This window comes from Alternaria novae-zelandiae (genome assembly GCF_023758075.1).
Source record: "Alternaria novae-zelandiae strain BMP 2774 chromosome Unknown scaffold_20, whole genome shotgun sequence".
In the NCBI taxonomy this organism is placed as follows: Eukaryota; Fungi; Ascomycota; class Dothideomycetes; order Pleosporales; family Pleosporaceae; genus Alternaria; species Alternaria novae-zelandiae.
Window position 1 is genome coordinate 533,266 of NW_026056980.1, and position 27,759 is coordinate 561,024.

Here is a 27,759-nt window from a genome sequence, read left to right on the forward strand (position 1 = left end):
ACGGGGAGTCCGGCAGACGGTGACGATGGTATGACTTGCGAACGAATGTTGTTTGTAGACGCTCTATTAAATTGCAAATGTCCAGCGAGAGTGTTCAAAGTCTGAAAATGTCGTAGTGAACGGAGACTAGACGCGGGCCGGGAGCATTAGTGAACCGATGTCGCAAAAGGCTCTTAAGCATAGTTGTATGGCTTGTCAGAACATCAAAGAGGTTGTATCCACTAGCGAACGTAGTTAGGTATTGCTCCGGGGACTGGTATGCGAGGCCTGCTGCTGGGGCACGGCAGGCAAGCACGTATGGGCGATCGCGGGGGCCAAAGGGGAAAGGGAAACAGGGAAGGAAGCCGCAAAGGCCTGATGTATTGGCGGTGGGCGGCAGTCAACAGCGTGTCGCTGGCGCCAGGCACGCTGGATGGATATGCGGAAACATGGCGTTGCTGGCATGTCGAGGGTTGGTGGGGTCTCGTAGAAGTTTGACGAGCGGCCATTGCTACGGTACGGTTACATCTGCTGGGCGGCGACGTCCACTAGCGCATTGGGACGCGAATCCTGCCGTAAGCGTTTACGATGGGACTTCGGTGGACGACTTAGCCGCGGTATGATTCAACCATATTGCAGGCTTTATGCGCCGGTGGCGATCATCGCAGAGCTTCACGTGGGCTCCAAACGGAGCAGCCAGTAAGACCAGACGGCGTTTGATGCATGACGAGCGGAGAGCACGTGCCTCCCGCTGTCTAGTGCCAAGGCTCGATCAGATCTGACTAGCAACTTCGCGGCCGTTGAGTCTCTGAATATTTTCAACCCCAATGGAGAGTTCAACATTAAAGATAGTCTACATAGCGCTTACTCAGCGCACTTAGGCTTCCTGCATGATAGCTGCTCGAGCATCACGGGAATAGATGACACCACATACCTACCTACCTAGCGCCCCTGCTGCACGACTCCGTTGTAACCGTCACTTACCTCGTGGCTCTCCTCGGCATGTCGATCCCGCGAGGGTGGATTTGAGAACTCGTGAGGCCCCGTTGAAACATCGTATCCGGAGAGGGCGTGGGTCGCGGTCTAGCAGGTCTATTATCAGGCGTCCTGGGCAGTGGCAACCTCGGTCCGGCTCGGTGACAGATGCATCGTAAGGCTTGGTAGTCTGGAAGGGGCTATCAGCTGTCGGTAGAGTTAGTCCCGTGATAGTTTTGATACGATAGGGGATGTGTAGGGCAAATGATTGTCTCGGAGGAGGATTGGGTTCTTGCGGCGCATACGTGTCAGGTCGTGTTGGGGCGTAGTTCGCTGACCTTGTCCTGCGCATTCCACTGGTCCTCCAAATTCTTCGGTAACAGACGCTCGGTACTTTGTTGGTTTTCGTTGGATGTCAGCGAGATGAAACGGCTGTTGTGTACCACGCCGCCCACGCCGTCCACGCTGTGACTGTGCCACATCCACACTGCATACCCTTGCACCAGCAATCAACTTTGAGCATGTGAATAATGAAAGTAGATGTTCATTCGTTAGGAACATCGGGAATTGCTGTTCGTAGCACTATCACGAAACGACCCTATTCCCGCCATGCAACTCGGGCCCAGGTATCATAAACTAACAAGTACCGCTGAAGAACACCGTCATTACCCATGAAGTCCCGATCATGAAAAACCGTGCAAAGACCTGACTAGACCTTCTCGGCGTCACCAGGCGTTGAATGAACAACCGCCTTGGGGGCGACTTCCGCCACTGTCTCGTCGGTGAAAGCAATGTCCTTCTCGATCGCAACGGTGTCCTCAACCTTCCAGAGAATGACCGGAAGAGCAACGACTAGACTGCCTGCGAGCAGTCCCCAGTTGCTAGCAAACATGGTCATGAAGGGAATCTTGGTGTCGTCCAAACGCCATGTGATGGCACCTCCAGCCGACTGGATACCCTTGTAGAAACCAGCAAAGTTGGCGAGCTTGCGGCTGTTGTTGGTCAGAGCACCCATGAACCTGGCGTTTGTTAGCATTACGACCTAGACATGTTGGAGCTTGTTTGGAACTTACCAGTAGACTGATGTTTGCCAGGCAGCATCGGAGAATCCGTAGAACATGTAGAGGACAAAGGGGCCGGCGTAACCTGCGTCAGACCAGTCTTTCTTCTCGTTTGTCTCGTCCTCTGCCCAGGCGCGGTCGTAGGTCTTCTGGAACATGTATCCAAAGCCCCAGATGATCATAATGGTCGCGAAAAGCACACCCCACGCAGCCTTAGCACGAGTGGTACGGCGGACGCCCTTGATGTCGAGCGCGTATCCAAAGACATAGGCACCAACGATCTGCATGATGTAGTAGACCACGCCGTTGAGCGCTCGAGTACGGACGTTGAAGTACGCAGCGTTGATCTCGGTGAAGTGGTAGGTGTAGAACCAGTTGGATGCCAGGAACATGGGGAAAAGAAGGATGATGTACGGGTCGGTGAAGAAGGTTTGGTAGAGACCAACGATTTCTGACTTCCACGACGGGTGCTTCATGACGATGACTTTGGATCCATCATCGCGAATGACGTCCTTCGCGTCGACAAGGGTCCATGAGAGGGCAGCGCCGAGGATCGTGAGAACAAGGAAGCCGACGTAGGTGCCGTCATTGACTGTGCCGGCAGTCTTGGTGTTGATGTTCTGACCCAGCGGAATCTGGTAGAGTTAGCGTGTAGTTCTCAACTAGACTTCTCAGGGTCTCAAAGTAAAGTAAACATACCAAACTGCCGATAACAGCGCCAAGATTGAAGATCATCCAGAACCACGAAATGTAGCGACCCTTGGAATCCTCTGGCGGGTACGACTGCAGAGGTACCAAGTCAGTATATGTCTCACATGCACTTCGTGCAGTCAAAACTTACCATCATGATGGCGCCCTGCGCACACCATAGCAGACCCGCGCATACACCGAGGAGTGCACCGGCAAAGGTGGTGAAGCCCAAGTTCTGAGTGTGGTTATAACACAGGTACGAGGCAACGTAGATGGAGTATCCGACGCCTCCAAAAGACAGAGCAGTGCGAATGCCAAGCTTGTTGGTAAAGGTGCCGGCAAAGAAGCCGACCACAGCAAAGGTCGAGTACAAAGCCGTGTTGGCCCGGTTGTTGGCAGTCGGGTCAAGTTGACCGCCACCACCCATGCCGTTCAGAGCATTGAACATGCCCGGGCACATGAAGCAGACGAAGGAGACAATGACGAGCTGGACGGGTGGTGACGCGAACCATGGCAGCTTGAAACCGAGAACGGTGAAGCGTCTGTATTTCCACGAGGCAGGGAGCTCATTTGAGTTGGTGTCAGTCAATGAATGCTCTGGAGAGTTGACCGCGTGCGGAGGCTGTTTTTCCTCGGTGGTCGCCATGTTGATGCCCGTGAGTGTGGGTGTTGTGCCGGCGATTAGCGCGCGATTCGGAGTTGAACTTCGCGACAGACGGATATGTGCACGTCGTCGTTGGTGCAGAAGGTGAGAGCAGACAGGCTACAATAAAGATACTAGATGCTCGCGCTCAGACCACACGACGGTAGCAGCAGACTATAATTAAACGAGGGTTTGGATACGAAGGTGAAGGCGAGGGGCAGTCAGTTTTAAGCAGACCGTCAGCTAGGGTCCTCACACGGTCCATTCACGACCAAATCTCCCCAGCCAACCTGCATCGGGGTAGCGAGGCGGACACAGCACGCGACACAGCCTGGCCTCCACAAAGAGATAAACGACTGCAAGCCCACACAAAGGTGACAGCCGTCGGTCAAGGATTCGCTGGCGCAGGCTGACACTGCACAAAGGGCAACAAGCATCCGTGTTCCGCAGCGCCAGCCGTATGTACAACGCCGTCAGCAGCCTTGAGCGCCGGCTACAGGTGCCCGGACTGTGGCCGTCAGTGGTTCTCGGGACAGCCATCGAAGGTCAAAGCGGGGCGTTGCAGGCCTGCTTATCGACGATGCATGGATCTGCATGCGCCTGCGACCACATTGTTGGTTGAGCCCCCGGTCCTGGGCTGAGTGGGCTGCGCGAGCTAGAAGACGCCCACTAGAGCCACAAGTGCAACGCTCTCCGCCCGCCACCACCCGAGTCAGAAATGTAACATTGTCCTTTTGCGACTCCATCAGCACCAAGGCCTTATCAGTGACGCCTGCTATCGTGATGTTCGTTGCTGGCTGCCCGTGACGGCTAGTTTGCGGCCCACGCCCGGCTCAGTTCCCACTGCTATCACACGCGACGGTGATGACCACGCCCCGCCATGCTCCTGTAACATTGCACATGGCAGTGAACTGGGGTCCACGGCCCAAGGTGGTGCAGATAGGCGCGTTGTACCACTACGTTCACCCTCCACCGTCCATTGCATGACGCACAGCGACCATGCGGACCGATACAGAGAGCGCTGCAGAGAACGTGTTCAGATGCGGAAAGTTTGGCCGTTGTCATTTCGGTGAAGAGACGTTGGATGGTGATCGAGCTCACGATCCTACCTTGCCCCAGAATGACGTGAAGCCGTTGAAGTCCTCATAGAAATCGCCCTCATCCCTCTGTAGGAATGACCTTGGACCCCTCACTCCGTACACACTCCTTGCAAGTGGCACAAACAATACATACATCATGTATGAGCATGCACACCTTTGTTTTCTGACACCCGGCTTACCGCTTGTAGGCGGCTAATCATTCGAGACGATCCGAGGGCTGCGTCCCAATACATCGCCGACTATGTCATTGGTGCATTCCTCGCTCCTTCGTTGTGTCTTAATATCGACTAACGCCGCAGCATAGAGCGCATCAACACCTTTGCCCCAACGCCAGAAAGACCCTTTGTCTTAGGTCTGCCTACTGGGAGCAGCCCTGTCCTGATCTACGAGCATCTTGTACAGCGCCACAAAGCGGGCCAAGTCTCCTTCCGCAATGTGGTCACGTTTAATATGGTACGAACTACCGCCCTGCATATGGCGCCGCACCCTTGCGTCCAATGTCTCACAGCAGCGTGATATAGAGTGATACTGACCCAATCAGGACGAGTATGTCGGCATCCCGCGTGATCACCCCGAGAGCTACCACAGCTTTATGTATAAGCACTTCTTCTCCCATGTCGACGTGAAACCCGAGAACATCAATATCCTCAACGGGAACGCACCTGACCTGGAAGTCGAATGCCATGACTACGAAGAGAAGATCCAACGTGCTGGTGGCATCGAGCTGTTCCTCGGCGGCATCGGGCCAGATGGACACATTGCCTTCAACGAGCCTGGTTCCAGCCTCAAGTCTCGGACCCGCGTGAAGACTCTTGCATACGATACCATTCTGGCCAACTCAAGGTTCTTCGGAAACAACCTCGATCAGGTGCCGAAGATGGCATTGACCGTGGGCGTGCAGACTGTTCTTGATGTAAGTCACACCAACATGTCCATCAACAGAGTCTAACGTTCCTCAGGCGCGCGAAGTCGTGATCATCATCACAGGCGCACACAAGGCCCTAGCTCTTCAGCGGTGCATCGAAGGCGGCGTGAACCACATGTGGACGCTGTCCAGTCTCCAGATGCACCCGCACCCGATGATCGTCGTCGACGAAGACGCCACACTGGAGCTGCAAGTCAAGACCGTCAAGGTAAGCCCATCAACACCCTTCTCTTCTAGTCGTCAACTAACACTCTCAGTACTTCAAGAGCATCGAGCGCGTAGGCTCCGAACTAGGCATGCGCCAGAAGCTCCCCAGAAAGCGCGACTCGCTTGTGGACGAGGGGACCCTGCTAGCCCCTGACCAGCCAAACGGTATCAGATTGACTGTGCCGCAAGTTGATCTCTCCCGTTCAGCAAGTCCCGTCCTGGAGCCAATGAGCGCCCGCCTCTCCGACGACGAGGCAAGCGCTTTGCAATTGCGTTCCATGGAATCGGATTTGGACGATGTCGCTGATCAGCCCTCGGTCCGAATGAGCGCTCGCGTCGCTAGCTAGCACCTCTACCACTGTTTCGAACCCGACAGGCTGTGGAAATTGGATGGACGCCGTTTTTTTGTGAATTTGTTTGCTTTTAGGGGAGACCGCTAGACTGGTTCTTGGGTCGGAGACGAGTTTCCTGTTCGAGATGGTGTTGCTGCGAGTGCATTGTGGCACGGTCGTCGGAAGCGTCCAGCAGCCAGGTCTGGTTGCAGCCGCTCAATAGTCTGGCTATAGTTGTTTGTTAGTATAGAAGAATTGCTGCGACGTCATAGAGAAATCTGCGGCGATGATGATTTCAGTGTTGTGCGGACTTGGTCGGGGTAGGCGGCAGCACCATTAGAATGAGTGCTGGGCATCGGATAAGGGAATGGCGTGTTGAATATACTCAAATACAAATTTAGTCTTCAAGTCCAGATGCATTAGTTTGATCCCTTAGAAGGCGTTTATGTGTTCGTGTGTTCGGATGAGTAGATTTACTTAGGTTGACCGTGTGGTAGACGTCGGAGCATGTCACGTACAAACATCGCATTTCGTGGCTGGCTCGTCTCTGTGTGTTGAAGAGAAGGAAACATGTGACAAGAAACGGAAAGTGCGTGCAACTGGCTGTGATGGATTGATGGCAGGCCTAGAACGTCATTGGCGGCGGGTGGGGGCGCGTCATCCCGGTTCAGATCTCCAGATCCCCTCGTACCAAAATAATCCCGCCGCATCCTCCATGTGAAAGCCCACGCGCCGGTAGCCATGTCTTTCGTGGTTGAGTAAGTTGGCGTATTCAATTGATACAGCCGGGTATAGCTAATACTGTGTCAGCCAAGTGCGTCGGATTGACAGCCAGCTCGACCGGCTGCAGCTGTCGGCGACACGACAAGGCAGCTTCTCCATCACCGCCGAGGAAGCCCACGACCCCACCAAGACGACACGAATCGCGCACCTGCAGTACCTCATCAAGTCCCTCTCTACGACCGCGTCATCCAAACACAGCCTTGTCTCCATCGCACGCATATCCGAGACGCTGCAACGTGCCAACATCGCCAGCACCTACGAGGATGCGAGCTACGAACATGAACTGGAATGGCTGCTAGTCAGCAAGGCCACGACACAGGTCTACGGACAGGTCCTGAATACGATACTGGAGCAGACCATACCATTGGAAGACGACCTGTGGTACTGGGATGACATCCTCTCCACCTACCGATTCGCTGGACTATACTCGATACAAACATCGCCGGTTCGGGTGTGGAAATGGTCGCAGGAGATATATCGCGACGTGCGGTCGAGGGGTGGCCAATTGGCTGATGGGTGGAGCCAGTTTTACGGCCTTGTCAAGGATGCGGTGCAAGAGCGCAGCATTGCCAACATCCAGCGAAGGGTCGTGAGCCCGTTGGCGCTGGTCAGGAACGAAGGCAGAAGAAAGCGCGCAGCGTTGAGGAAGATACGGCTCATCAATGCGAACGCGCTCGGTGTGCTTCTAGGCGAAGGGCTGGGTAATGAGAGGTATGTTGCCAAACATCCGCGAAGCGTGAGCGACTGCTGACCATCCCAGTGTACACGACGATGGCACCCAGTCTCCCCCACTGCTCGGCGCACAAAGCGGACATAGATGGAAGAGCGTCATGGCCAAGAACATCGCCCTGATGGACGCCGTCATCCAAAGCGTGAACGCTGCAGAGATATCCGTCAATAAGTTTGACGATTCTGTTGCTGGCATCACGCAAGATGATCAACTCTACTCGCTGCACGAACCCACCGGAGAACGAACGGCAACCACACTCAAGCCAGCGGATGTAGCAGAACGACTTCAGTACCTGCTCCAGGAAGCGTTGCCTGCCTACACCGCAGACTTCAACGCTGTGGTCAAGGAGAACGGACGTCCATCTATCCTCATCCGGTATTGGCTACCTGCCACCATGCTCCTCGTATCCTCGACCACTATCCTGCGTATATTTGTCAACCGGAAAGAAGAGATTCTGGCCTGGGTACGCGAACTAGGACAGACAGTAATCGACTTCTGGACAAATTGGGTCGTGGAGCCTGCAATAAGGATCATTGGTACCATCCGCCACAATGAAGATAGCGAGGTTTCCATCATGAGCAAACGTAGCCTGGAGTCTGACCGCGCAAGCCTTGAGCGCATGGTCATTGACTTTGCGATTAAGAACCCTGAAGGCCCCGCCTTGAACGAGACTCAGATTGCCGATATCAGGGCGAAGGTCCGCGAAGGCGATCTGACTACGGTCTTGAGATCCTACGAGAAGGACATCCAAAGTCCGGTCAAGGGCGCGATAGTCGGTAACCTAGCTAGCGCGCTGCTCATCCAGGTGCAGAAAACCAAGGTTGACGTGGAAGTCGCGATGAGCGGTATTGACAGCATTCTCAAGAGCCAGGAGTTGCTCTTTGGCTTCATCGGTCTGACGCCTGGTGTTCTCGTGAGTATCGGCGTCTACCGATACCTCCGAGGCGTCTTCAGCAGCCGCAAAGGCGTGCAGATGTGGGCGAGGCAAGGTCGCATGCTGCTCATCCTGCGCAACATCGATCGCATCCTTACCAGCGCAACACCCACAGAAGACGGCGAAATTTCCTACAAGGATCACGGTCTCCTGCTATGCGAAGTGCATCTCTTGCGACAGGCTGCGAGTGGCATACTACCCCGACGCATCTTCCACGACTTCCTGGTAGAGATAGATGAGCTTGTTGACGTGAGGAGTGGGTTGCAGCGACAGCAAAAAGTAGTTGAGCGCATTAGGTGGGCGTACTCAAAATGGTTTACTTGAGGGCGTCTTTGCAACTGGGATGATCCAGTCACAGCGCATTTATGATCAGCGTACATACCCACATCAATACATATATACGAAGAAGCTTGTAATTATAGAACCGTGTTCTCAGTAGTTGTAAGCGGGACATGACAGATCAGATGTCTACTATCCAAGACTAGCTCAACAAGTATCGTGTGGGTATGTACCGAGGCGCAAAACAAAACCTGGAAATGAGGCTCTTCAACGCCAGCACATGACCGTGTCTCGTGTGCTGGTTCGTGATGCCGGTAGTGACAGCCGAGTCAAGGCAGATGCGCAGTTGCCACCAAGCCAGCCGCCGCTCGTCACTCGCAGACGACAGCTGCAGTGACGGAGGTGGTGAAGCCCGTGCGGACTATTGGCGCTAACGTCCAACGTTGGCCAGCACCTGTGAACTCGCTCCCACGCCGTTTACTTCGCTGCCTGCTGTTAACCACACAGCAACATTCACCCCAAGCCCGCCTGTTCCCGCGTATACTCTCTATCATCAGGCTCGAGTCTACCACCGCCATTCTTCCGCAACCACGCAACCACCGCCAGCTCCACCGCACACCCCAAACCGGCGGGCGCCAACTCCGCAACCACCTCCGCTCGATAACGCATCCCACGACTCTAGATCAAGATGGCTGGCTCCAGGAATTATGACTTTCTCGTAAGCTTCGCCCTATGCCTCTTTCTGACATGCGCCTGCCCAGCTTCCGCATACATGCTGGACCCTGAACGCCCCTCCACCGCCTATACACAGACCCACACTAACACTCTCCCCCGCGTAGATCAAACTACTCCTCATAGGCGACTCGGGCGTAGGCAAATCGTGCTGCCTGCTGCGCTTCAGCGAAGACTCGTTCACGCCCTCGTTCATCACCACCATCGGCATTGACTTCAAGATCCGCACCATCGAGCTCGACGGCAAGCGCGTGAAGCTGCAGATATGGGATACCGCTGGCCAAGAGCGCTTCCGGACCATTACCACGGCGTACTACAGAGGTGCCATGGGTATCCTGCTAGTTTACGACGTCACGGATGAAAGGAGCTTCAACAGTACGTCCCGCCGCCCACCCACACACCTTCTATCATCCCAGCTTAACAGGCCGGAAGGTCTCAACAAACAAAACACTAACACCACCCAGACATCCGCACATGGTTCTCCAACGTCGAGCAACACGCCACGGAAGGCGTCAACAAGATCCTCATCGGCAACAAGTGCGACTGGGAAGAGAAGCGCGCCGTCTCCACAGAACAGGGCCAGGCCCTCGCCGACGAACTCGGCATCCCCTTCCTCGAGGTCTCGGCCAAGAGCAACATCAACGTCGACCAGGCGTTTTACAGCCTCGCCGGTGACATCAAGAAGCGCCTTATCGATACCGCCAGGACGGATCAGACGGCCGCCCCCAAGGTCGATGTCAGTGGGCAAGGTGACGGAAACGCGGGTATGGGCGGGAAGTGCTGCTAGAAAGGAGTAGTAGTTGGGGGAGAGAGAGGGAATAAGAGGAGATGGACATTTTGGACTGAGATTGTCAGGCACATGGGGAGCAGTGGTTATGCTATGGATGCGAGGGACAGACACGCTACGGCTTTGATCTGATGGAAGCAAAGAGCAAGCTTGGGTCCGAGGGTACGGAAGAGACGATCGCACGAAGACGATGCTTACACGACTGAATATCCGCTCGAGCGAGTCCCTTTTGGGTAGCATCAACCTCTTTTCTTAACGAGTTTGTGTTACAGGCGTTGGTCTTTTTTTTTATCCGGGTTCCAAAGAGAATGGGAGTACCTACCTTTATTTTACAATTACGTATTGTAATGCCAATTGTATATGCACGGAGTCTTGTCTGAGGGGTGTAGGAGTGGGTTATCAACGGGTTTGCGCATGTTGCGTGCGAGAATGGAGTCAGGAAGAACATACTGCGTTGCTAATACCTCATCTAGTAAAACACGAATTAACGATACTAACATACACATCTCCCCGCCCACCCCCACTTTCAAAACGAAACACAACAACACTAGAAGAAAGCACACCACCCAATATACATACTCGCCAAATTCATCGGATCCACCGCCATAGCAATAAGCGCATCAACATAGCCCTCCACACTCAGCGGCACACTCTCCCCCTTGAGATACCCATTCACTTTCGTGCGCGTAATATCCAGCACCTCCTGCGGCGTATCCGGGACGCCAACAATCTTCTTACGACGTTTGCCTCCCAGGAAATCGGCCGTAGGGTCGTGCACAAAGGTCTCCAGGATAGTGATCAACGTGTCTTCGTGCTGGCGGAGCAGTTTGTAGGTCAGTTCGGCGGCTTTGCGGAAGGGGCCTTCGACGCCTTGGGGGCCCATGGCATCGACCATGTTGTGCGTGAGGCGGAAGGGGACGAGTTCGGGTTTTTCGAATGTGAGACCTTTGTCGAAGAGGCAGTTGAAGTCCACGTGGAAAGTACCACCGTCGCCCTGCTCCAACAGCACGTTCTCGCCGTGTCGATCTCCTAACCCGAGGACGTGACCGACGATGCTCATCACAGCGCAAGACCGCGTGTATCGCAGACGCGCGGCGAACCAAGCTTCTGGCTCAGGAAACGTCTCAACAAACCATCCATGTAACACAGGCACGAATTTACCGAGGATGCGTTCAGTGAAGATGGGGATCTTGGACGGGGACGACGAGGCTTCGTTGAGCAGGAGGCGGATTTCGCCGTAGTCGATCGGAATGGCCATTTGGCGGTAGAAACGGAGGATGATGTCGCGCATGGGCTTGAGGCCTTCGACCCATTCGATTGCGCCGCATTCTTCGTTGAGGGGCGTGACGGCGTAGGTCTTGATGTAGAGACGGCGTTTGCTGGATTCTATGTCTTTTTGGAGGGCGCGGTTGATCATGGCGTTGAATTCCATGAGGCGCTGGTCTTTGCGTAGGTCGTCTTTGGGCTTGCAGAGGAGGCCGTAGGAGCGGCCGTCTGAGCCGCGGACGTTTAGCTTTCGGGGGCGTTGGAGGGAGGATAGGACTAGTACGTCGTCGTCGAAGGATTGGATGGTGATGGCGTCGGCTGGGAATGGGTTGTGACGACGGATGGTCTGACTGTCATTGCCAGCAGGCAGATTTGGAAGCAGGTTGGCTTCAATAGGAACGACCAGCGGCGTAGGAGCAAGCTTGTGGTTGAATCCCAGATCCCTTGTTAGACTCACGTGTGCTATCCGTGATTCTATAGGAGCATCGCAAGCCGCCAGAAGTGCGTCAGTAAGCCGCTGCCCTTGGATGATGAGGGCCTTGAGATCGATAGCAGCCCCTTTGCGCTTCGATGCGTCCTTCTTCTTGTTAGCTGATTTCTGATCTTGACCAGATCGAGAACTTACGCGTAGTCGTTGCAATACAGTAGCACCCCGAGCTCTGCGGTCATCCTGCGTGGAGTGGAGAACAGCGAGCAAAGCCCATAGCGCCTGTTGTGGATATGTCGACGCAACTCGTATGATGATCGTCTGAAGAGCATCCCAAACGCTCTTATTCGGATGGCTGATGCGTGTGATGATCTGCGGGAAGGCAGTGTACCATGCGAAAGCAGGCATCCGCTCTCCGGCGTAGCGCTTGAGGTATTTGTTGATGTGGTCGAGATAGTTGAGCCGATGTTCGTGAAACTCCTTGTCTTTGGCGGTTTTGGGTGTGCTGCTCATAACTTCCATACCCATGTCCAACCACAGAGTAAGTATCTTGGGCAGGGTCTGGTAGTAGTACTTCGTCCCGTATACCGTAGAGCGGACAAAGTTCTCGATGACTAACTTGATGAGACTACCAGCAAGGTATTCGGAACTCTGTTTTGTTATCGGCTGTTGCTTCTCTGATTCGAGTAGCTTCAGATACCATCGACCCAGGTAGTAGTGACCTTTGTCCCAGCGGGGATAGGTTTGCACTCCAGTCACATACTCTTCCTTCAAGGACATTGACTGTGTCTGACCCGCGCGGTCTAGCCATTTAGCGAGCAATAGTTGAGCATGGCACTTAACCTTGTTCATCGAATGCTCTTCGCCTCGACCGGCTGTGGTGACGGAGACATTAATCGGCACTGTATCCTCCTGCTGGAACGCGTTGCTGTCGATAGCGCCACGAAGATTCTGTATCGCCTTGCGATGGTGACCTTCTTTCCAGAGGAGCTTGGAGTACTCTATCTTCGACGCGTTGTCTCCAAGTCGCTCAGCGTGCAGTACAGAATTGAACGCTGTTGTCATGAAGCCTCCCTTGCGAGCCAGCCTTCCGGTCGTGAGCCACGCGGAAGCAACGTCGAGATTTGCGAATTCGATGCTATTCTCTGTTAGTGTCCGTGACGAATGCCAGGTGAGATATACTTACCGAGATAGCGTCATAGCGGCGCGGCGTAGTCCCAGAAGGTATTGTTTGTCTGATGTGTATGCCCCAATGATGTCTAGGCGTCTGTCCAAGTTTTCAAGAATGGTTTCGCGGTCTGTTACAATCCCACTACCCATACCGCTTATAGTCTCAACCTCGTACAGTGCATGCAGTTTGACCAGATGATCATGCGATGCCTGCACAGACGTTGTGCTTGATGGAGACATGCTCTTCGCCAGAAGTTCTCGTAGCTCTTCAATGATGCCCTGGAAGTCTGGGCGGCTGTTGTGACGCAATGCCAATAGCGCTCTGCCTATCCCAACATTGAAGTCCGCGAAAAGGCTGGAATCAGCGCTACCGGTAGTAGTGAGAAGGCGTTCGAGCTGTTCCCATTTGCCAGTAGACCAAGCGGCTTCTGCTGCGAAAGGCAGCGTGTTGCTCGGAAGAGAATTAGTCGCATGGAAGCCATCTACATAGTTGAGAATAGAGTCTGGAATTCTCGTTAGCTTGTCTTCGTGAGATATGCACGTACTGACTCACCGTATTGACCAGATTCCTTCAAACAAGTGAGGAGATTGATCTGGGTCTCGACATCGTTCGGCCTCTCAGCAAGTGCAATCTCGTACCAACTTTGCGCCGCCGTCCACCGGCCAGCTTTGCGATCCTCGAGGATTTGCTGCTCGGGATTGAGGATTTTGAGATGAGCTGATATTCCTTCAATACAATCCGGTTCATCGATGTGCGCGTAGATCATCTGCAGATGTTGTAACAGTTCGTCCTTCTCGTGGAATGGCTGGTTTGATTCAGCCTTCATGTCCCGCTGCTGGCGCACGTACTGTTCCCAGTGGAACAGGGCACGAGCGTACGAACCACACTCTACAGCTCTTCGAGATATGATTTCCGCAGGAATGAGCTGGAGAACTCCCTCTACGCGACTGAGCTGCTTGATGGCGTTCATCTCGTCGTCCTCGGAAACACCGCGACCCGTCTTCCCCGCCATCGTTCTCGCGTCAGTAACGGATTTCCTCTTCTCTTGTAACCACGAAGAAAGATAATCCAGTGTCTGGAAGACATTCTGAGAGGTGTTAGCAAATGCATTCGATGGAGTAGCTGTAAGATCCTACCTCGCTACACTGCTTGATGATCGAGACTTCGTGCTGCTCCGAGGTATGTATATCGGCCTGCAGCACCTGCAAAAGCTCTCGTCCTACGTTCTCCATGTTCTCATCGTTATCTGATACGATGACATTCAGAGCTGCAAATGGAAGTATGAAGGTAGCTATCGAGAGGTCGTATCCTTTGATGATTCTGGCTAGAACAGGAAATACCATCTCAACGTTCACACCCTGTCCCTTTCGCAGCAGGTCGTGAACAAAGGTCTGGAGCCAGGTGCCATGACTGATCTTTGAGTTGAATATCGGGTATGTCGCACCTTCGTATTGTATCGAGGTGTTAACATTGACGGAGTATTTCGAATCAAGGAAGGGAGTTAATACAGTTCTGACAGCCTCTGGGATCTCATTCCAGCGCTGAGCCTCTGTACTAGCCTGCGAAGATCGGGGTTTTGCTCCACGGAGTGCACTAAACCCACAATGCTTTAGCATCTCCTGCATAACATAGGCGATCCAGCCTTGTTGTTTAGCATTTGTGGTAGAAAGGAAGACCTTGACCAGGACTTGTTCGAGAAGCAATGCCACGAAATCGATATCCTCGTCTCGCCGTGCGAAGTTCGAAAGCATCAAGACGCGCTTCTTTTCACGGACTGTTTCCACTCGGTATGGATCAAGACCACCGATGATACCAAGGCACTGAGCACAAAGAATCGTGATATCGGAGTGATCTTCCGAGAAACGAACGCTGGCATCGAGGAGTGATCGCGTCAAAGCGGCTAAGACCGGAAGAGGCTTTTGGCCAACGATCGACTGATGCAATTCCTGCTGATTGGCATCCAGAAAAGGCACAAGCTCTATCAGAGCCTGACGCACCACGACTGATGTCTGGTCTTTGCATCTGTTGCTGAAGGCTTGGAAGACCTTAATGGTCTCAATCATATCTCTGAACTTTGCCAACTCGCCTTCAATCTTGGAGAACATTGGTATGCCGGCCAGTGAGGGAAGATATTCGACTCTAGCTCGAAGCTGGGGGTTGTACTGGCTTATGATGCTTCCGACAGCTTTGTGGGCTTTGAGCTGCGTGTCTGAAGAGAACAACGACCAGTGTTGTACAATCAGTGCAAAGGTTTGATCCACGACTAGCATTGTTTCATCTCCATCAAGAGCTGCCAAAAACGCAGTCCAAACGGTGAATGTATCGTCGCAGAGGTCTGGATCTCCGATGGCTGATTGAAGACAGGCGCGGATTTGCGGTAACGCGCCGTTTACGCTAAAGCGTGCAAGGGAGATGAGATCGCCGATAGCAGCTATGCAATTTTTCCTGTCGGGCATCGTATACTGTGCGGCTTTACCCTGGGCGCTAGGAGCCGCGATGACGTTCGAAAGATACGCGATGATGCCCAGAATATGCGTCTCGCAGAAGGCATCTAGGTTTTTGGACTTTGACGTCGATTTGCGCTGTCCTGATTTTGTATCTGGTGCGAGCGACGCCAGCGTGCTGAAAGCGCTGTAGTATGGCTTCTTACCGACTCCCTCTTGGTCTGCAGCCAGCCTGAGTATCTCGATAGCAACACCAGTGATGTCTAGGGCGACCCACGAATCAAGCCTGTTATTGCTGCTCTCTCGGATAGCAGGCTCAATAGCTGCTAATGTTTCCATTGCTGTCTTTTCAACGTCGGCAACGGGCTGTGATAGCAGTAGAGCAAGTATCTTGGAGAGGTTTCCTCTTGGATACGTCAAGACGTCGATGATAGAAGCCTTCCGTGCTTGGGCGATCTTTTCGATGATATCTCTTCTTTTGCTCAGAACGAGATGCGGAAGGGTGTCCGCTTGCGTCAGTACCAACAATTGGCGAACGTTTTGCTCGATCAGATCTGCCAATTGCTGCGCTTTCTGGGGCTTTTTGATGTAGTCTTTGATCACCGAGAAACCGATGACCTTCCAGTAAGGACTCAAGAGCTGCATCGTGGACATGGATAACCCTTTGGCGATGGTTTCAAGTTCGCGGTAAGCCATACCGCACACCAGTGCGTTGGAGTGACCAAAGTATTCGACCAAGTGATGTAATATGATGGGTAGCTCGAGCTCTCCACACGTCAACGCTGTTCGACCATACGCGATGATAAGCGTCTCCTGATCGGACAGAACGTCGCGCTGCGCTAAAGCGTCCAGAAACTCAATGAATGATCGCCGATTCTTACTGCGGGTGTTTTTGGATATATCGTTTCGTAGGAATACCATCAAGGAGCTTGTTGCGGCAAGCTTCAGTTCTCTCAGGGATCTACTCATAGACGCAAGCAGCCACTGCCCAAGCTCACAGATCTCGAGAGACAGATACTCAGAGTCAGAGATGTGGTTATAGACACGGCCAATAGCGACAGCCATTAGTATCCGAGCTTGCTGCGACTCCTCGAATGCTGGCTCTTTGGTTATGGTAAGCATGGCGGCAATGACTTCCTTCCAGCTCTCTCTATCGTCCTGTTTGTTCCAGTATGTCATGGCGCTTCGTTCGTGGCGAGCATTCGTATCGCATAACACGCAACTAAGAGAGTGCACTGGCTGCGACGTGGACTGAGATAGTTCTAGACACCGGGAACCGGCGCATGCAATCTTCGCAAACGCTGTCATGAGGTCCACTTGTACACGTTCATTTTGTTGATCGTCGTCCATCATAGAAGAGTATCTTGCCCTGTAGCTGTCAGCAGTGTACATTTAGGTCAACTTAGACAACTTACTCGATGATATTGTGGAGATTGGTTAGGTTGGGAACCGGAGAGTCATGGGTACTGCCATTCAGTATCATCACGAGTCGTTCATAGGTGGTATGATTGATGTCTGGAGTATGCAGGAGCTTCTTTCGCCGCTTCGCAGGCCTTTCCTCATTGCCCAAGTTCAACATCCGGAAGCTTTTCAGGATTGGTGTCGATTGTTCGGAAAGTTGAGCATCCGAGAAACTGCCAGTATCACCCTCGCAGAGCTCTCTTCGTATGTCCGCAATGTGTATAGGCCATATACCTGGTGCCGTCCAGAGGCAAAGGGAGAGCTAGATTCGATCAGCATGGACAAAAACTGCGGTGTTTCACTCATACCTGCAAGTCTTTGTGAAGCTGCGAGAAGTGTTCAACATCCTGACAGGCTCTAGCTACGATAGCCTCAACGTCGTTCAGAACGACCGATCTGCTCATGTTCTTTCGACGTCGTGTGGCTAAGTCGTCCATTGTTGGCGAAGTAAGGACACTGCGTAACCGGGTAAGGACGATGGCCAGTCGCACTTGAATGACTTCTGACGCTAACTCTGGCGCTGTCGATAAACCATCAATGAGATCGCTGAGACTATTGATAAGCGACTGTGCGTTCTTCAGTGATTCCAATGAACGGTCTCCGGGGGTGCCTGCAGGAAGGAACAGAGTTTCGAGTAGCTGCAAATATGCGAGCGTGATTTCATTGACGAGGATGCCTCTCTCCGAAGTTGCCGTCCAACGCCGTAAATGCTTCCACAAATCTTGAGCACTGTCGATGATCCATGGTACATGGTGATCTAGGGAACTAGACGTCGCCGACGCTCTGCCCTGGGGCGGAGCAACACATGCCAGGGTGGTGAGAAGACAAAAACCGGCATGGATAGCTCCGAGTCGCGAAGTAACTACTCGCTGCAGATCATGGGGCAAAGCAATGATTTGTTGGCTGTCTGGCCAAAAGTCGCTGATGCTGCTTGACGATGGTAGGAGTAGGTTGAAAGACAGTACAGCTGCCGAAGCTGGATCATCCATGGACCGCAGCTCTGTCAAGATAGCTAGATGGACGTGAGTATTCGCATAAGTTAACTTAGGGTAGTACTTACTTTGCGCACATGATCTGTAAAGCTGTGAGACTGCTGCAGCGGGACGCCAGAGGGCAGATGTTCGTGCGAGCGCGCTTAGGCAGAGATGCAGTATTTGGTGTACATGTTCGTGCACATAGGTGAGTGCTTCATGTGCTAACAGGCCCAATAACTTAGGAACCAACCAGAGAATAAGCGGAGGACGAGAAATGCTGTCATCTTCTGTTTCTCTAACGCTCAGCAGCAGATGTGGCTTTTGTTGCAAGATGAAAGTGAGCGCGGCAATACTGTCAATACCCTGCTGTCTCTGCTGGTCCTGGGCGAACGGATCATCTTTGAACAAGCCTTCAAGTCCTGCTTCGGCGATGACACTGATGAGCGCTACGAGCTGTGCATCGGGCTCGTCCGTGTTTGGGTGTTGGAGAAACTCTTTGACCAGCTCACCAAAGCTGACTTTGGTTGCCTCGCCCTGCCACGCATGAACATTTGACGCGTTACTGACGATTTGGGCCGCAATGGTCGACGGTGGGGGCACGCCATTCGAGTTGCCGTTAGTCACAGGTGGCGGTGCCATCCGCTGAGTCGAGCTCCCGCCTTTGCGGGCCATGATGCACGTTACCGATGTGGCATGTCGGATAGGTAAGGAAAGAGTGGAATCTTGGCACCTGGGTGCTGGCGATGATGCTGCGTCTTTAGACTCCAGCGAGCGTTCGTAGCAGTCTTGACTGATTCAAGATGGATTGACGGTGGATTCGCCTGATTGGACGCTGGTGGGGTTTCTGTCTGCAATTTCCGGTGTGGCGCTCGTGGACCTTCAAAGAGTGGCGTCTCGCGTTATTAATACGTGGCTCCGTCTGCAATCGCGTAGTTTGCGATATGATCGGTGGTTTGACGAGTGTGTGGGGTTTGCTAAGAAGATGCATGGGTTTACGTGGACGCGAAATCACGTAGTCACGGGACCGCGCTAAGCCCGATCTCGGGAAAGAGCGCTAGGTACTCCGCAATTCGATGTTGAAGCATCGAACCATCCTCATCCAAGACACTGCGCCCGCAACCTCGAACGTTATATACGTCAAACTCGCATACCGACACCCATATTGCATAATTTTGGGTCGAGCACGCCCTAGACCGCAGCCATGCCTGGCCCCTTCACCTCCAAATCCTTCAGCGCCACACTCCCCAACTCGCTCGCCGCGAAGTACCGAAAGTCGCTACAAAAACACCCCTTCCTACTCTTCGGCCTACCGTTCCTGTCTACGATACTTCTCGGGTCGTTCATGTTGACTCCCGCCACGGCGCTGCGGTACGAGCGATACGATCGCAAGAACCAGCAAATCACACATGAACAGGCCATGGGTCTGAGAGGAGAGCGGAGGAAGGTGAACATGAAGGACGAATACTACGTGCGTATACTGGGCAAACTGGTCATTGATGGTGTCTGTACTGACAATTGTGCAGAGACTACAGGCGAAAGACATAGACGACTGGGAGCAGAGGCGTGTCAAGCGGCTACCGGGCGAACCAGACGGCACACTTGTATGATTGTGCGATGTACATACATAACAGCACCAGACACGGCGTTACGGAAAGCTATTCGCAAAACAAATTCGGTACCTCTACACAATACAAACCCCTCTACTCCTTTCGATGCACACGCATCACGTTCGAAAGCGCATAGCTGAGCTGGTCGGGTCGAAGGCATAACGATCGCACTTATACCATGAAAGCCCACGCTGGGAGATATCCAAATACCACAACGTACTCACTTCAGTCCTGCGTCCTCACCTCGGTCGATTGGGACCGGGTCCAACGAAGCTGTAGTCGAGAGATTACTATCCTGGCAGCCCTGTGGACGTTGAGCTGCCAGGTTGTGAGCCTTCAATAACTCGGTCTCCTTTTCGTGGCTCGTCTTTGATCCGTCTAGTCTCAGCCACAATCCGCCAGAATACTTGAACGTTCGGTCTGCGCTATCGTAGTGATACCATTGCTTACGGCCTGCGTCCCATGTCCAATAATTTTGATCCATCGCCGGAGTACGCTGAATTGGTTCCGGCTTAATCGTGTCGAGATCGTGCTCCATGTCATCGAGGAGCTTGGCAGCTACGGTGCGTCTGGATAACCCATCTCTGCTCCAACCTTTAGCCGGGTCGATGATTCTCTCCATGAGATGGTCGGTTCGGTAGATGTATACAAGGGCATCGCCGCCGATTTGGGTCCCTGCGTAGATTTTCAGGTATGAGTTGATGGCCTTCAATGATGTCTCGATATCAGCCCTGCGTTTTTCGAGCTCGTCGCCTATCGACATCAGATGGGAGGCAAGCCAATGTCCCAATAAACCAGGGTCTTACCAGACGGGTGAAGACTACAGGTATCGGGATCTCTGAACTTATAGACCAACAGAATCGTCTCAAGGTGGCGGACTGCATACGTAATTCCGATGCTGAGATTGTGTCGTCGATTTACATCCATGGTCCTTCCAAAAGCAGTTGTATGTTCCAGGCTCGCTAGAGCTTTCCGGTGACTGGAACGGAGGAATAGTTTCGGCCTACGCTGAAAGAAACAATTGAATGCGCTGAGTTATGTTGCAGGGGCTTGGAAGAGTTATGGATGCGCTGTGCTTCCCCGCTTCAGCCTTGCTGCTCACGTCCTAAATTGCCCAAGATGGGCAGCAACGGGTGTATCCCACGAAAGACCAAACAACTCCATCAACGTGTTCAAAGAATGGCAGAGTAGTGACTACCCATTCACAAACGACCGGTACGCCCAAGCCTGCTTCGCATCGTAGCCTAGAGTAATAAGGTATCAGTCTTTCGACTCTGCCGCAAACTCCTTTTATGGAGCGGACATGCGTGGTATACATGGTAAGTAAGCAGTGGCGCTGCGACAAGGCTCCAGGACCACATGTCAATGGGCATATCATCATACAAAGCTACCCAGGCAGAGTGATGTGTCGAAGTGTTCCTATGTGGGGCTGGTGTACACTTCTTTCCAGTAGATGAATCACTGTTGATGCTGGCCAAGTTGAATATCTGATTACAACAGAAGACTTTGAGAAGGTTGAGATTGGATGGAACCGGCGTGAGATGCTATAGCAAGCTGAAAGACCACATTTTGCAAATAAGCCTGCACATGCATGGGTCATGGTTCATCTATGTGGTGTCACCATACAATTATTAGCTGATTCGCTAATAGCGTAGGTGGCTTGCGTTATCGCCCAGCACATGCAAGACACGAATTTCGTCAGCTGAAATATTACGTCGCAGCCTGACCACTCAAGCCTCCAGCACGGCCCTGCGGTAAAGAGTCATCAGGCCAGCACCCTTGAGTCAACGATTTTTCTACTCCGCGTATCTGTGACGCAGCTCTAAAGGACTATTAAACACATTTGTCCAAGGTGTTACCTCTCTCGCACTTGGTCAATACTTACGGCCTTTTTCATTGCTTGTTCCCAGCTCATTACCCGATGAACTACAGAATCTAGAGTAGCATGAGTGGAGTCGAAGTCTCCAAAGATCCCAATGCGTTTCAAGTAGGTCCGCTATATCAATTTCTTGCGCAGGATATCGTCGCAAGCTAACGTACACAGCGGGAAACGTCGTTCGATTGTGGCGACGAGGCTGCTATGAAGGTTACTGAAACCAAAAAGACTGAAAAGCCTGATGGAACGTCAGTTGAGACTGGGACAAGGAAAATGAAGAAATTCTTTGTAGCGAGCGTGAGGCGCAAGAACGGTCGTGCGGAATATCAGCTCAAAGATGCTGCGGGAGAGCTTTACAAGGACGGTGCATGGATCCCGGAACGAAATCTTAAGGTGTTGTAGGAGGTGCATCTGCAGATAATCAGCCCCCGCGCCCCCGTCTCGAAAAGATATGAGCTTGCAGCAATGGGTCAGCATCCAGGGCATCTATATGTTTCACTTTCCCACCAATTTGAGCTGCGAGTATTTCCTTGTAACCTTCTACATGCACTAAATCCTGATCATCACACCTGCATTGTTTATGGGTGACTTTAAAGCGACTGTGCATCAGGCAGAGACTGACTTGGTTCAGCCTGATGACTACAAGCAGGGAAGCCATGCCACCACAGATCCTGAAGTCGGTGAAAGCCACAACCTAACTGGTAATTGAGCCCTCTGCATTGTATAGTCACCTGAAACTCGCGACTAATCGTTGTCGACAGTGACTAAACAACGCTGGGTATGGAGCAAAGGATCATCGCCGACAGATCCTGAAGTAGGGGGAAGACATGGCCTTACTGGTGATCGGACCCTGTACATTTTGGAGTCGTCGAGAACGCGCGACTAATTATCATTGACAGTGATTCAAAAGCGCTGGACATGGACGCGAGAATTAATGGATGTGCCTGAAATGGAGCAGAACGAGGACGAGGCTGAGCGGGTCTTGTTTGCCCCTGGTGAGAACCAATCCCCATCCGGTGACGCCTGGCTGATTTCTGGCATTGATCAGGGAGTGAAATCCGACGAGGCTATCCACTTCAATCAGCCTTCCAGTCTAGTAAGCCAGCATTTTCGATCTACCGAGCTTTTGACTATCTTCATTCGCGTGTTATACTCGAGCTTCAAGACCAGCTCCGCGAACTAGAGGAAAGACTGGGAGAGCTAGACAAGGAACACTATGAGTCAAAAGACAAGAAGCAAAATCTAAGGGTCGTCTCCCGCATCAGAGATTTGGAGGTTGCTCAAATTGTCCAAGACGAAGGTGTAACTGGCGAAGAGACCGATTACGAGGCAAAAGTTGAGCAAGGTGGTCGACTTGCCCGAGAAGCCATTCGCAATCGCAGCGAGAGAGCCATGCTACTGGAAGAGATTGAACAGAAACTCATCAGGTACGACGAAGCCCTGGCAAATTCCCGAAGACTGAATGAGTTTCAACGACCGAGTGACCGCGATCGATCTGACCTCGAACAATGGCTTGACAACACTAAACCCGTGAACTTTGAACCAGAGGAGAACTTCATTCGGTTCAAGTACGACCTCATCACCTTGAACCCCAGAACGGATTCTGGTAAGATTGACGCCTGGGTTGAGAAAGCCATTGGCAAACTGCCCAAGAAGAAAACCACTGTGAGTATGTTCTGGTACCACTGCAATGTTCATCAGGCTGATGTTTGCGCACGAAGTGGTTCTACAAGCAGAAGTTTCGAGGCTTTGAAAATCAGTACACGCGTTTCTTCCATGTTTCTCGGGTTGAACGCCTCGCTGTTATGATCGTCGCTGTTGTTATCATTCTTTTACTAGCTGTACCGGTGTCTATCATGTACCGCGTGACATGGATAGGCACTCGTCCCAGCACGTTTCTTAACATTGGACTTCTGATCGTCTTTGCTCTTTTATTTTCAGTGGCAATGGGTCTTCTGACAAGGGCCAAACGAGCAGAGCTCTTCGCTGCCACAGCAGCATATTGTGCCGTCCTGGTGGTGTTCATTGGAAATTTCAGTAGTAATGTTGGATCGAACTCCTCGTGAGGAGAAGGACCACCACGCATTTTGTGTACACATAGCGATAGATTGGACGTGACGGAGTATTATTCGTGGTTGTATCTCGATGACGCTCGTGTAATCTGTGTTGAGCTTGTCATTAGATGGAAAAATGAGAGAAGATGAAGGAAGTACGCTCATGACCGCTGTAAATGCAATACACAACAACTCGCTCGAACGCTTCGCTGCAAAAGACAGACAGAAAATAACAAATAAAGCCTCCAAGATGCTACAAAGAAACGACAGCATGTGAGGCCGTGGGACGAGAGTCGTAAGAAAAGGAAAAAAGAATGCAAGCGGGTATCCTCTAACGAATCTAGTCGTGATGATATCCCGCTGAGAAGGTGTGTGACGATGAAGGTACGAACAAGCGTACACATATACGAAGAGCCAAGGTGGGGTAGATGTTAGCAACACCTGCCACTCTTGCTCTTCTGCGCGCGGTTGATGTCTTCTTCCCAATCTTGCTGATGTCCAGCGACGTTGGGCGTAGTAGGAAAGCCCAACCAGCTCCGCCTTTTGTCACCTGTGCCTAAGCGGAAGCTTCCGTTACCCGTTCCAGGGTAATCGAAGTAGCCAGCCACATTGCCGTTGTTGTCCATGGCAGGGGTGACACCAGCCATGGCGTACTGCCGTTGTTCTTCCTCGAGCTTCTTCTGCTGTTGTTCCACAAGCTTGCGGGTAATGACGCGAAAGACCTCGTCTACACCCTCGCCGTCTTTGGCGCTGATCTCGTGACAGCAATCCCAGCCCAAGTCTTGTCCCCAGAAGCCGCTCGATCGATTGCTCTGTGGCGACGCCATACCGCTGTGGAAGGCTGCCGGTACGGAGCCCCAGCCGCTTGCTGCAGCACTGTGTGGCTGTCCGTTTTGTGTGGGGTGGAGGTTCTCGGCGACGTATTCGATGCAGCGCTCAAAGGGCACTTTCCGCTTGGTAGGGTCTTCGGCTACGACGTCTGACTTTGTTCCTACCACATGGAGGATCACGTCCTCTCCGAGGTTTGTCTTGAGTTCCTTGAACCAGCGGCCCATCTCCTCAAACGAATATGGATCGGTTATGTCGTAGCATAGTACTGCAGCATTTGCGCCTAGAGAAAATGTTAGTTCTGCGCTGAACGTTTGCTCATAGTAGACGATCCGAACTCGGCTGCCGAATGTGGGGTATCTAGATAGCGGAAAGAGACCCGATGTGTATTGCGACAGAATATGAGAGTTGATTCGGCGGAAGGAACAACAATAACGTACCCCTATAATACAGCTTGGATATGGACCGGAAGCGCTCCTGGCCGGCGGTATCCCATATCTGTAACCGAACCACGGTGGAGGTGTCGATATCCACAACCCTCTTTGTCAAGAAGGAAGCACCCACGGTGGACTGTGTCGTGGGAGGCGTAAAAGCGTTTTTGACATATCGGTGGACGAGAGAAGTTTTTCCAACTCCTTGGCTACCGAGGACCACGATCTTTGCTTCCAGGCTGTTGGACATATCGCCGTATTACGCCAAATCTATTTGTATACGTCGGTGTTGGCGGTGCAGGGATGGGGCGGCAGGCGGTGTTGTGGGGTCGGCTCAGATATGCGCGGTCGCGGTGCCTCGGAGCAAGAAAGAAAGGAAATGCGTGGGAGGTGGCGGGAGAACAAGTTGCATGGCGAGCAGTGAGAAAGAGTCGCCGGCAGATGTGAGAAGAGGCAGAGGATTGACGTAGAGGGTATCTGAGAATATTAGGCAGGAGGTGAGTGCCCGAATGACAGCCCAGCTGCGTTTGGCGCTTGCACCGATTCTCTTGGCTAGGGGAGCCATGTGACAGGCGCCTTAAGCCAATGTGAATCAGATCTGAGAAGGGTGCGTCCCAGATGGGAATTTGAATGCCCATCGTGATCGCAGCCCTGGGGACTGATAATCATCCAGGGGATGACGCGCCATGTTGATGCTGTGTGTCGGGCAGTCAACAATGCACGTCATGCCCAGCCAGCTGTCGTCTTCCCCGCGTTTCGGAGCAGCACGGAGTCTTCCACGCGACCGACGAGAACGTTAATACCTACCCCAACTAAGCTCCCTCAACGAACGACAGTCCCTGGCTGACACATATATCCTCAAGAATACCGCCTGCGAAGGACCGAGACGGGATGCCTAATGCGACAAGCCCGGAATCGATCTCGCCTCGAGCTCATGGGCTAGGGTGCTAACTCAGATGCGTCTCCGCGACCAGCATCCGAAGCCCGCGGGGATGAATGTACCGAGCTATTACCCCAAACATGCTGCCGTCACCAACCTGGCCCTTCCGCTCGTCCAAGCCCTCTAGTGTCTGGAAATAACCTAGATCGGCTCCATATATTTTCTGGCCTATCTTCGCGTCTTGATTACCTGCCCTTCAACATTTCGCGCTCGACACACCGCCGCCACGATGAACCACGACAGCAACAACACCCAGAAGGTGAAGCTCACCGGCGAGCAGGTCGCCCAGCACAACAACGCCGAATCATGCTGGGTCATCATCCACGGTCGCGCCTACGATGTCACCGAGTTCCTGCCTGAGCATCCCGGAGGCCAGAAGATTGTCTTGAAGTATGCTGGGAAGGACGGCACCGAGGCGTTCGAGCCAATCCACCCGCCCGACACGCTCGACAAGTATCTCGACAAGTCCAAACACTTGGGCGAGGTGGACATGAACACCGTCAAGGAAGAAGCGAAGGAGGTCGATCCAGATGAGGAAGCGAGGCAAGAGCGCATTGCGCGTATGCCTATTCTGGAGCAATGCTACAACTTGATGGACTTTGAGGCTGTCGCGCGTAAGGTCATGAAGAAGACAGCATGGGCATACTACTCCAGCGGTGCAGACGATGAGATCGTAGGTCTAACTTTGCAAACATTGCCGTTGCTGAGCTGACTATTGACAGACACTACGCGAAAACCACAGCGCATTCCACAAGATCTGGTTTCGACCGCGCGTACTCATCGACGTCGAGAAGGTTGACATGTCCACCACAATGCTCGGCACCAAAGTCGATATCCCCTTCTATGTCACCGCGACAGCACTGGGCAAGCTCGGTAACCCAGAGGGAGAAGTCGTTCTCACGCGCGGTGCACACAAGCACAATGTTGTCCAAATGATACCAACGTTGGCGTCTTGCTCATTCGACGAGATCATGGACGAAGCAAAAGACGGTCAAGTCCAATGGCTGCAGCTATACGTGAACAAGGACAGGGAGGTCACAAAGCGCATTGTGCAGCACGCCGAGAAGCGCGGCTGCAAGGGTCTCTTCATTACCGTCGACGCACCGCAGCTCGGTCGTCGCGAGAAAGACATGCGGAGCAAGTTCGACGATGTCGGTAGCAACGTCCAGAGCACCGGCGGCGACAATGTGGATCGTAGTCAAGGCGCCGCACGAGCCATCTCGTCCTTCATTGACCCGAGCCTCAGCTGGAAAGATATCCCGTGGTTCAGGAGCATTACCAAGATGCCCATTATTCTCAAGGGTGTGCAATGTGTTGAGGATGTTATCCGCGCCGTCGAGGTTGGTTGCGATGGTGTTGTCCTTTCCAACCACGGTGGCCGTCAACTCGATTTCGCTCGCTCGGGTGTCGAGGTACTCGCAGAGGTCATGCCAGTTCTTCGCGCACGCGGCTGGCAAGATCGCATCGAAGTGTACATCGATGGCGGTATTCGACGTGCGACGGACATTATCAAGGCTGTTGCACTCGGCGCCAAGGGTGTAGGCATCGGCAGGCCTTTCCTTTACGCCATGTCGGCATACGGTCTGCCAGGTGTCGACCGCGCTATGCAGCTGCTGAAGGATGAGATGGAGATGAACATGCGCCTTATTGGTGCTTCAAGCATTGCAGACCTGAACCCTTCGATGCTTGATACAAGAGGACTCAGCATGCACACTGCTACCGTACCCCACGACACTCTGGGCATGAATGTATATGACCCACTCATTGGTCCTCAAGAGAGTGTTGTCAAGGAGAAGTCGAAGTTATAAAAGAGCTTGTGATTGTAATGTATATATATTTAGGCGCATCGCATTCCTTCAAACATGGTAAATCGATACTTACAGCGTGATCCCGTCTTTGAACGAGTCCAAACCCATTTGAACTCTCCACCCCTTCAACATGTGCCATCATTCACAGCCTTGCGCCATCAAGTATGTTTATGTGGCACCCTTTGTCCGCGTCGTGACTACGCGTAGACGCGTTCGGCGAGTGGGGAAGGAGCGCCCGGTGGACCTTCCGATCGTCAAGCGTCCTTGAACCACGGGTCGCTCTTTCCACTTCAATCGCAGCACGCCTCGACCATT

The 27,759-nt window shown here is 52.8% G+C and overlaps 9 protein-coding genes across 9 annotated transcripts; 5 read left to right on the forward strand and 4 right to left on the reverse strand.

Annotated features, from left to right (window-relative positions):
* Nucleotides 1-1,663: 1,663 nt before the first annotated feature.
* Nucleotides 1,664-3,351, reverse strand: J4E88_008714 (uncharacterized protein; the record flags this gene model as incomplete). Its single annotated transcript, XM_049402323.1, has 4 exons — nucleotides 1,664-1,973; nucleotides 2,028-2,650; nucleotides 2,715-2,798; nucleotides 2,857-3,351. The coding sequence occupies 4 exons, from the start codon at nucleotides 3,349-3,351 to the stop codon at nucleotides 1,664-1,666; spliced, it is 1,512 nt and encodes a 503-aa protein (XP_049251994.1).
* Nucleotides 3,352-4,468: 1,117 nt separating this feature from the next.
* Nucleotides 4,469-5,927, forward strand: GNPDA1 (Glucosamine-6-phosphate isomerase 1; the record flags this gene model as incomplete). The annotated part of the gene is made up of 6 exons (XM_049402324.1): nucleotides 4,469-4,473; nucleotides 4,637-4,698; nucleotides 4,753-4,901; nucleotides 4,990-5,361; nucleotides 5,408-5,581; nucleotides 5,631-5,927. The coding sequence occupies 6 exons, from the start codon at nucleotides 4,469-4,471 to the stop codon at nucleotides 5,925-5,927; spliced, it is 1,059 nt and encodes a 352-aa protein (XP_049251995.1).
* A 726-nt stretch (nucleotides 5,928-6,653) lies between these two features.
* Nucleotides 6,654-10,157, forward strand: J4E88_008716 (uncharacterized protein; the record flags this gene model as incomplete). Its single annotated transcript, XM_049402325.1, has 5 exons — nucleotides 6,654-6,670; nucleotides 6,723-7,406; nucleotides 7,456-8,608; nucleotides 9,478-9,745; nucleotides 9,835-10,157. 5 exons carry the CDS (start codon nucleotides 6,654-6,656, stop codon nucleotides 10,155-10,157), a joined length of 2,445 nt encoding a protein of 814 aa, XP_049251996.1.
* Nucleotides 10,158-10,704: 547 nt separating this feature from the next.
* J4E88_008717 (uncharacterized protein) lies at nucleotides 10,705-18,572 on the reverse strand (the record flags this gene model as incomplete). Its single annotated transcript, XM_049402326.1, has 8 exons — nucleotides 10,705-12,000; nucleotides 12,049-12,988; nucleotides 13,037-13,523; nucleotides 13,574-14,108; nucleotides 14,158-16,834; nucleotides 16,881-17,188; nucleotides 17,235-17,938; nucleotides 17,987-18,572. The coding sequence occupies 8 exons, from the start codon at nucleotides 18,570-18,572 to the stop codon at nucleotides 10,705-10,707; spliced, it is 7,533 nt and encodes a 2,510-aa protein (XP_049251997.1).
* Nucleotides 18,573-19,101: 529 nt separating this feature from the next.
* COX16 (Cytochrome oxidase assembly) lies at nucleotides 19,102-19,507 on the forward strand (the record flags this gene model as incomplete). Its single annotated transcript, XM_049402327.1, has 2 exons — nucleotides 19,102-19,368; nucleotides 19,424-19,507. 2 exons carry the CDS (start codon nucleotides 19,102-19,104, stop codon nucleotides 19,505-19,507), a joined length of 351 nt encoding a protein of 116 aa, XP_049251998.1.
* A 220-nt stretch (nucleotides 19,508-19,727) lies between these two features.
* Nucleotides 19,728-20,270, reverse strand: J4E88_008719 (uncharacterized protein; the record flags this gene model as incomplete). The annotated part of the gene is made up of 1 exon (XM_049402328.1): nucleotides 19,728-20,270. The coding sequence occupies one exon, from the start codon at nucleotides 20,268-20,270 to the stop codon at nucleotides 19,728-19,730; it is 543 nt and encodes a 180-aa protein (XP_049251999.1).
* Nucleotides 20,271-21,848: 1,578 nt separating this feature from the next.
* Nucleotides 21,849-23,192, forward strand: J4E88_008720 (uncharacterized protein; the record flags this gene model as incomplete). The annotated part of the gene is made up of 3 exons (XM_049402329.1): nucleotides 21,849-21,852; nucleotides 22,283-22,479; nucleotides 22,542-23,192. 3 exons carry the CDS (start codon nucleotides 21,849-21,851, stop codon nucleotides 23,190-23,192), a joined length of 852 nt encoding a protein of 283 aa, XP_049252000.1.
* Nucleotides 23,193-23,868: 676 nt separating this feature from the next.
* On the reverse strand, nucleotides 23,869-24,946 carry J4E88_008721 (uncharacterized protein; the record flags this gene model as incomplete). The annotated part of the gene is made up of 2 exons (XM_049402330.1): nucleotides 23,869-24,548; nucleotides 24,706-24,946. The coding sequence occupies 2 exons, from the start codon at nucleotides 24,944-24,946 to the stop codon at nucleotides 23,869-23,871; spliced, it is 921 nt and encodes a 306-aa protein (XP_049252001.1).
* Nucleotides 24,947-25,865: 919 nt separating this feature from the next.
* On the forward strand, nucleotides 25,866-27,444 carry J4E88_008722 (uncharacterized protein; the record flags this gene model as incomplete). The annotated part of the gene is made up of 2 exons (XM_049402331.1): nucleotides 25,866-26,309; nucleotides 26,359-27,444. The coding sequence occupies 2 exons, from the start codon at nucleotides 25,866-25,868 to the stop codon at nucleotides 27,442-27,444; spliced, it is 1,530 nt and encodes a 509-aa protein (XP_049252002.1).
* Nucleotides 27,445-27,759: the final 315 nt, after the last annotated feature.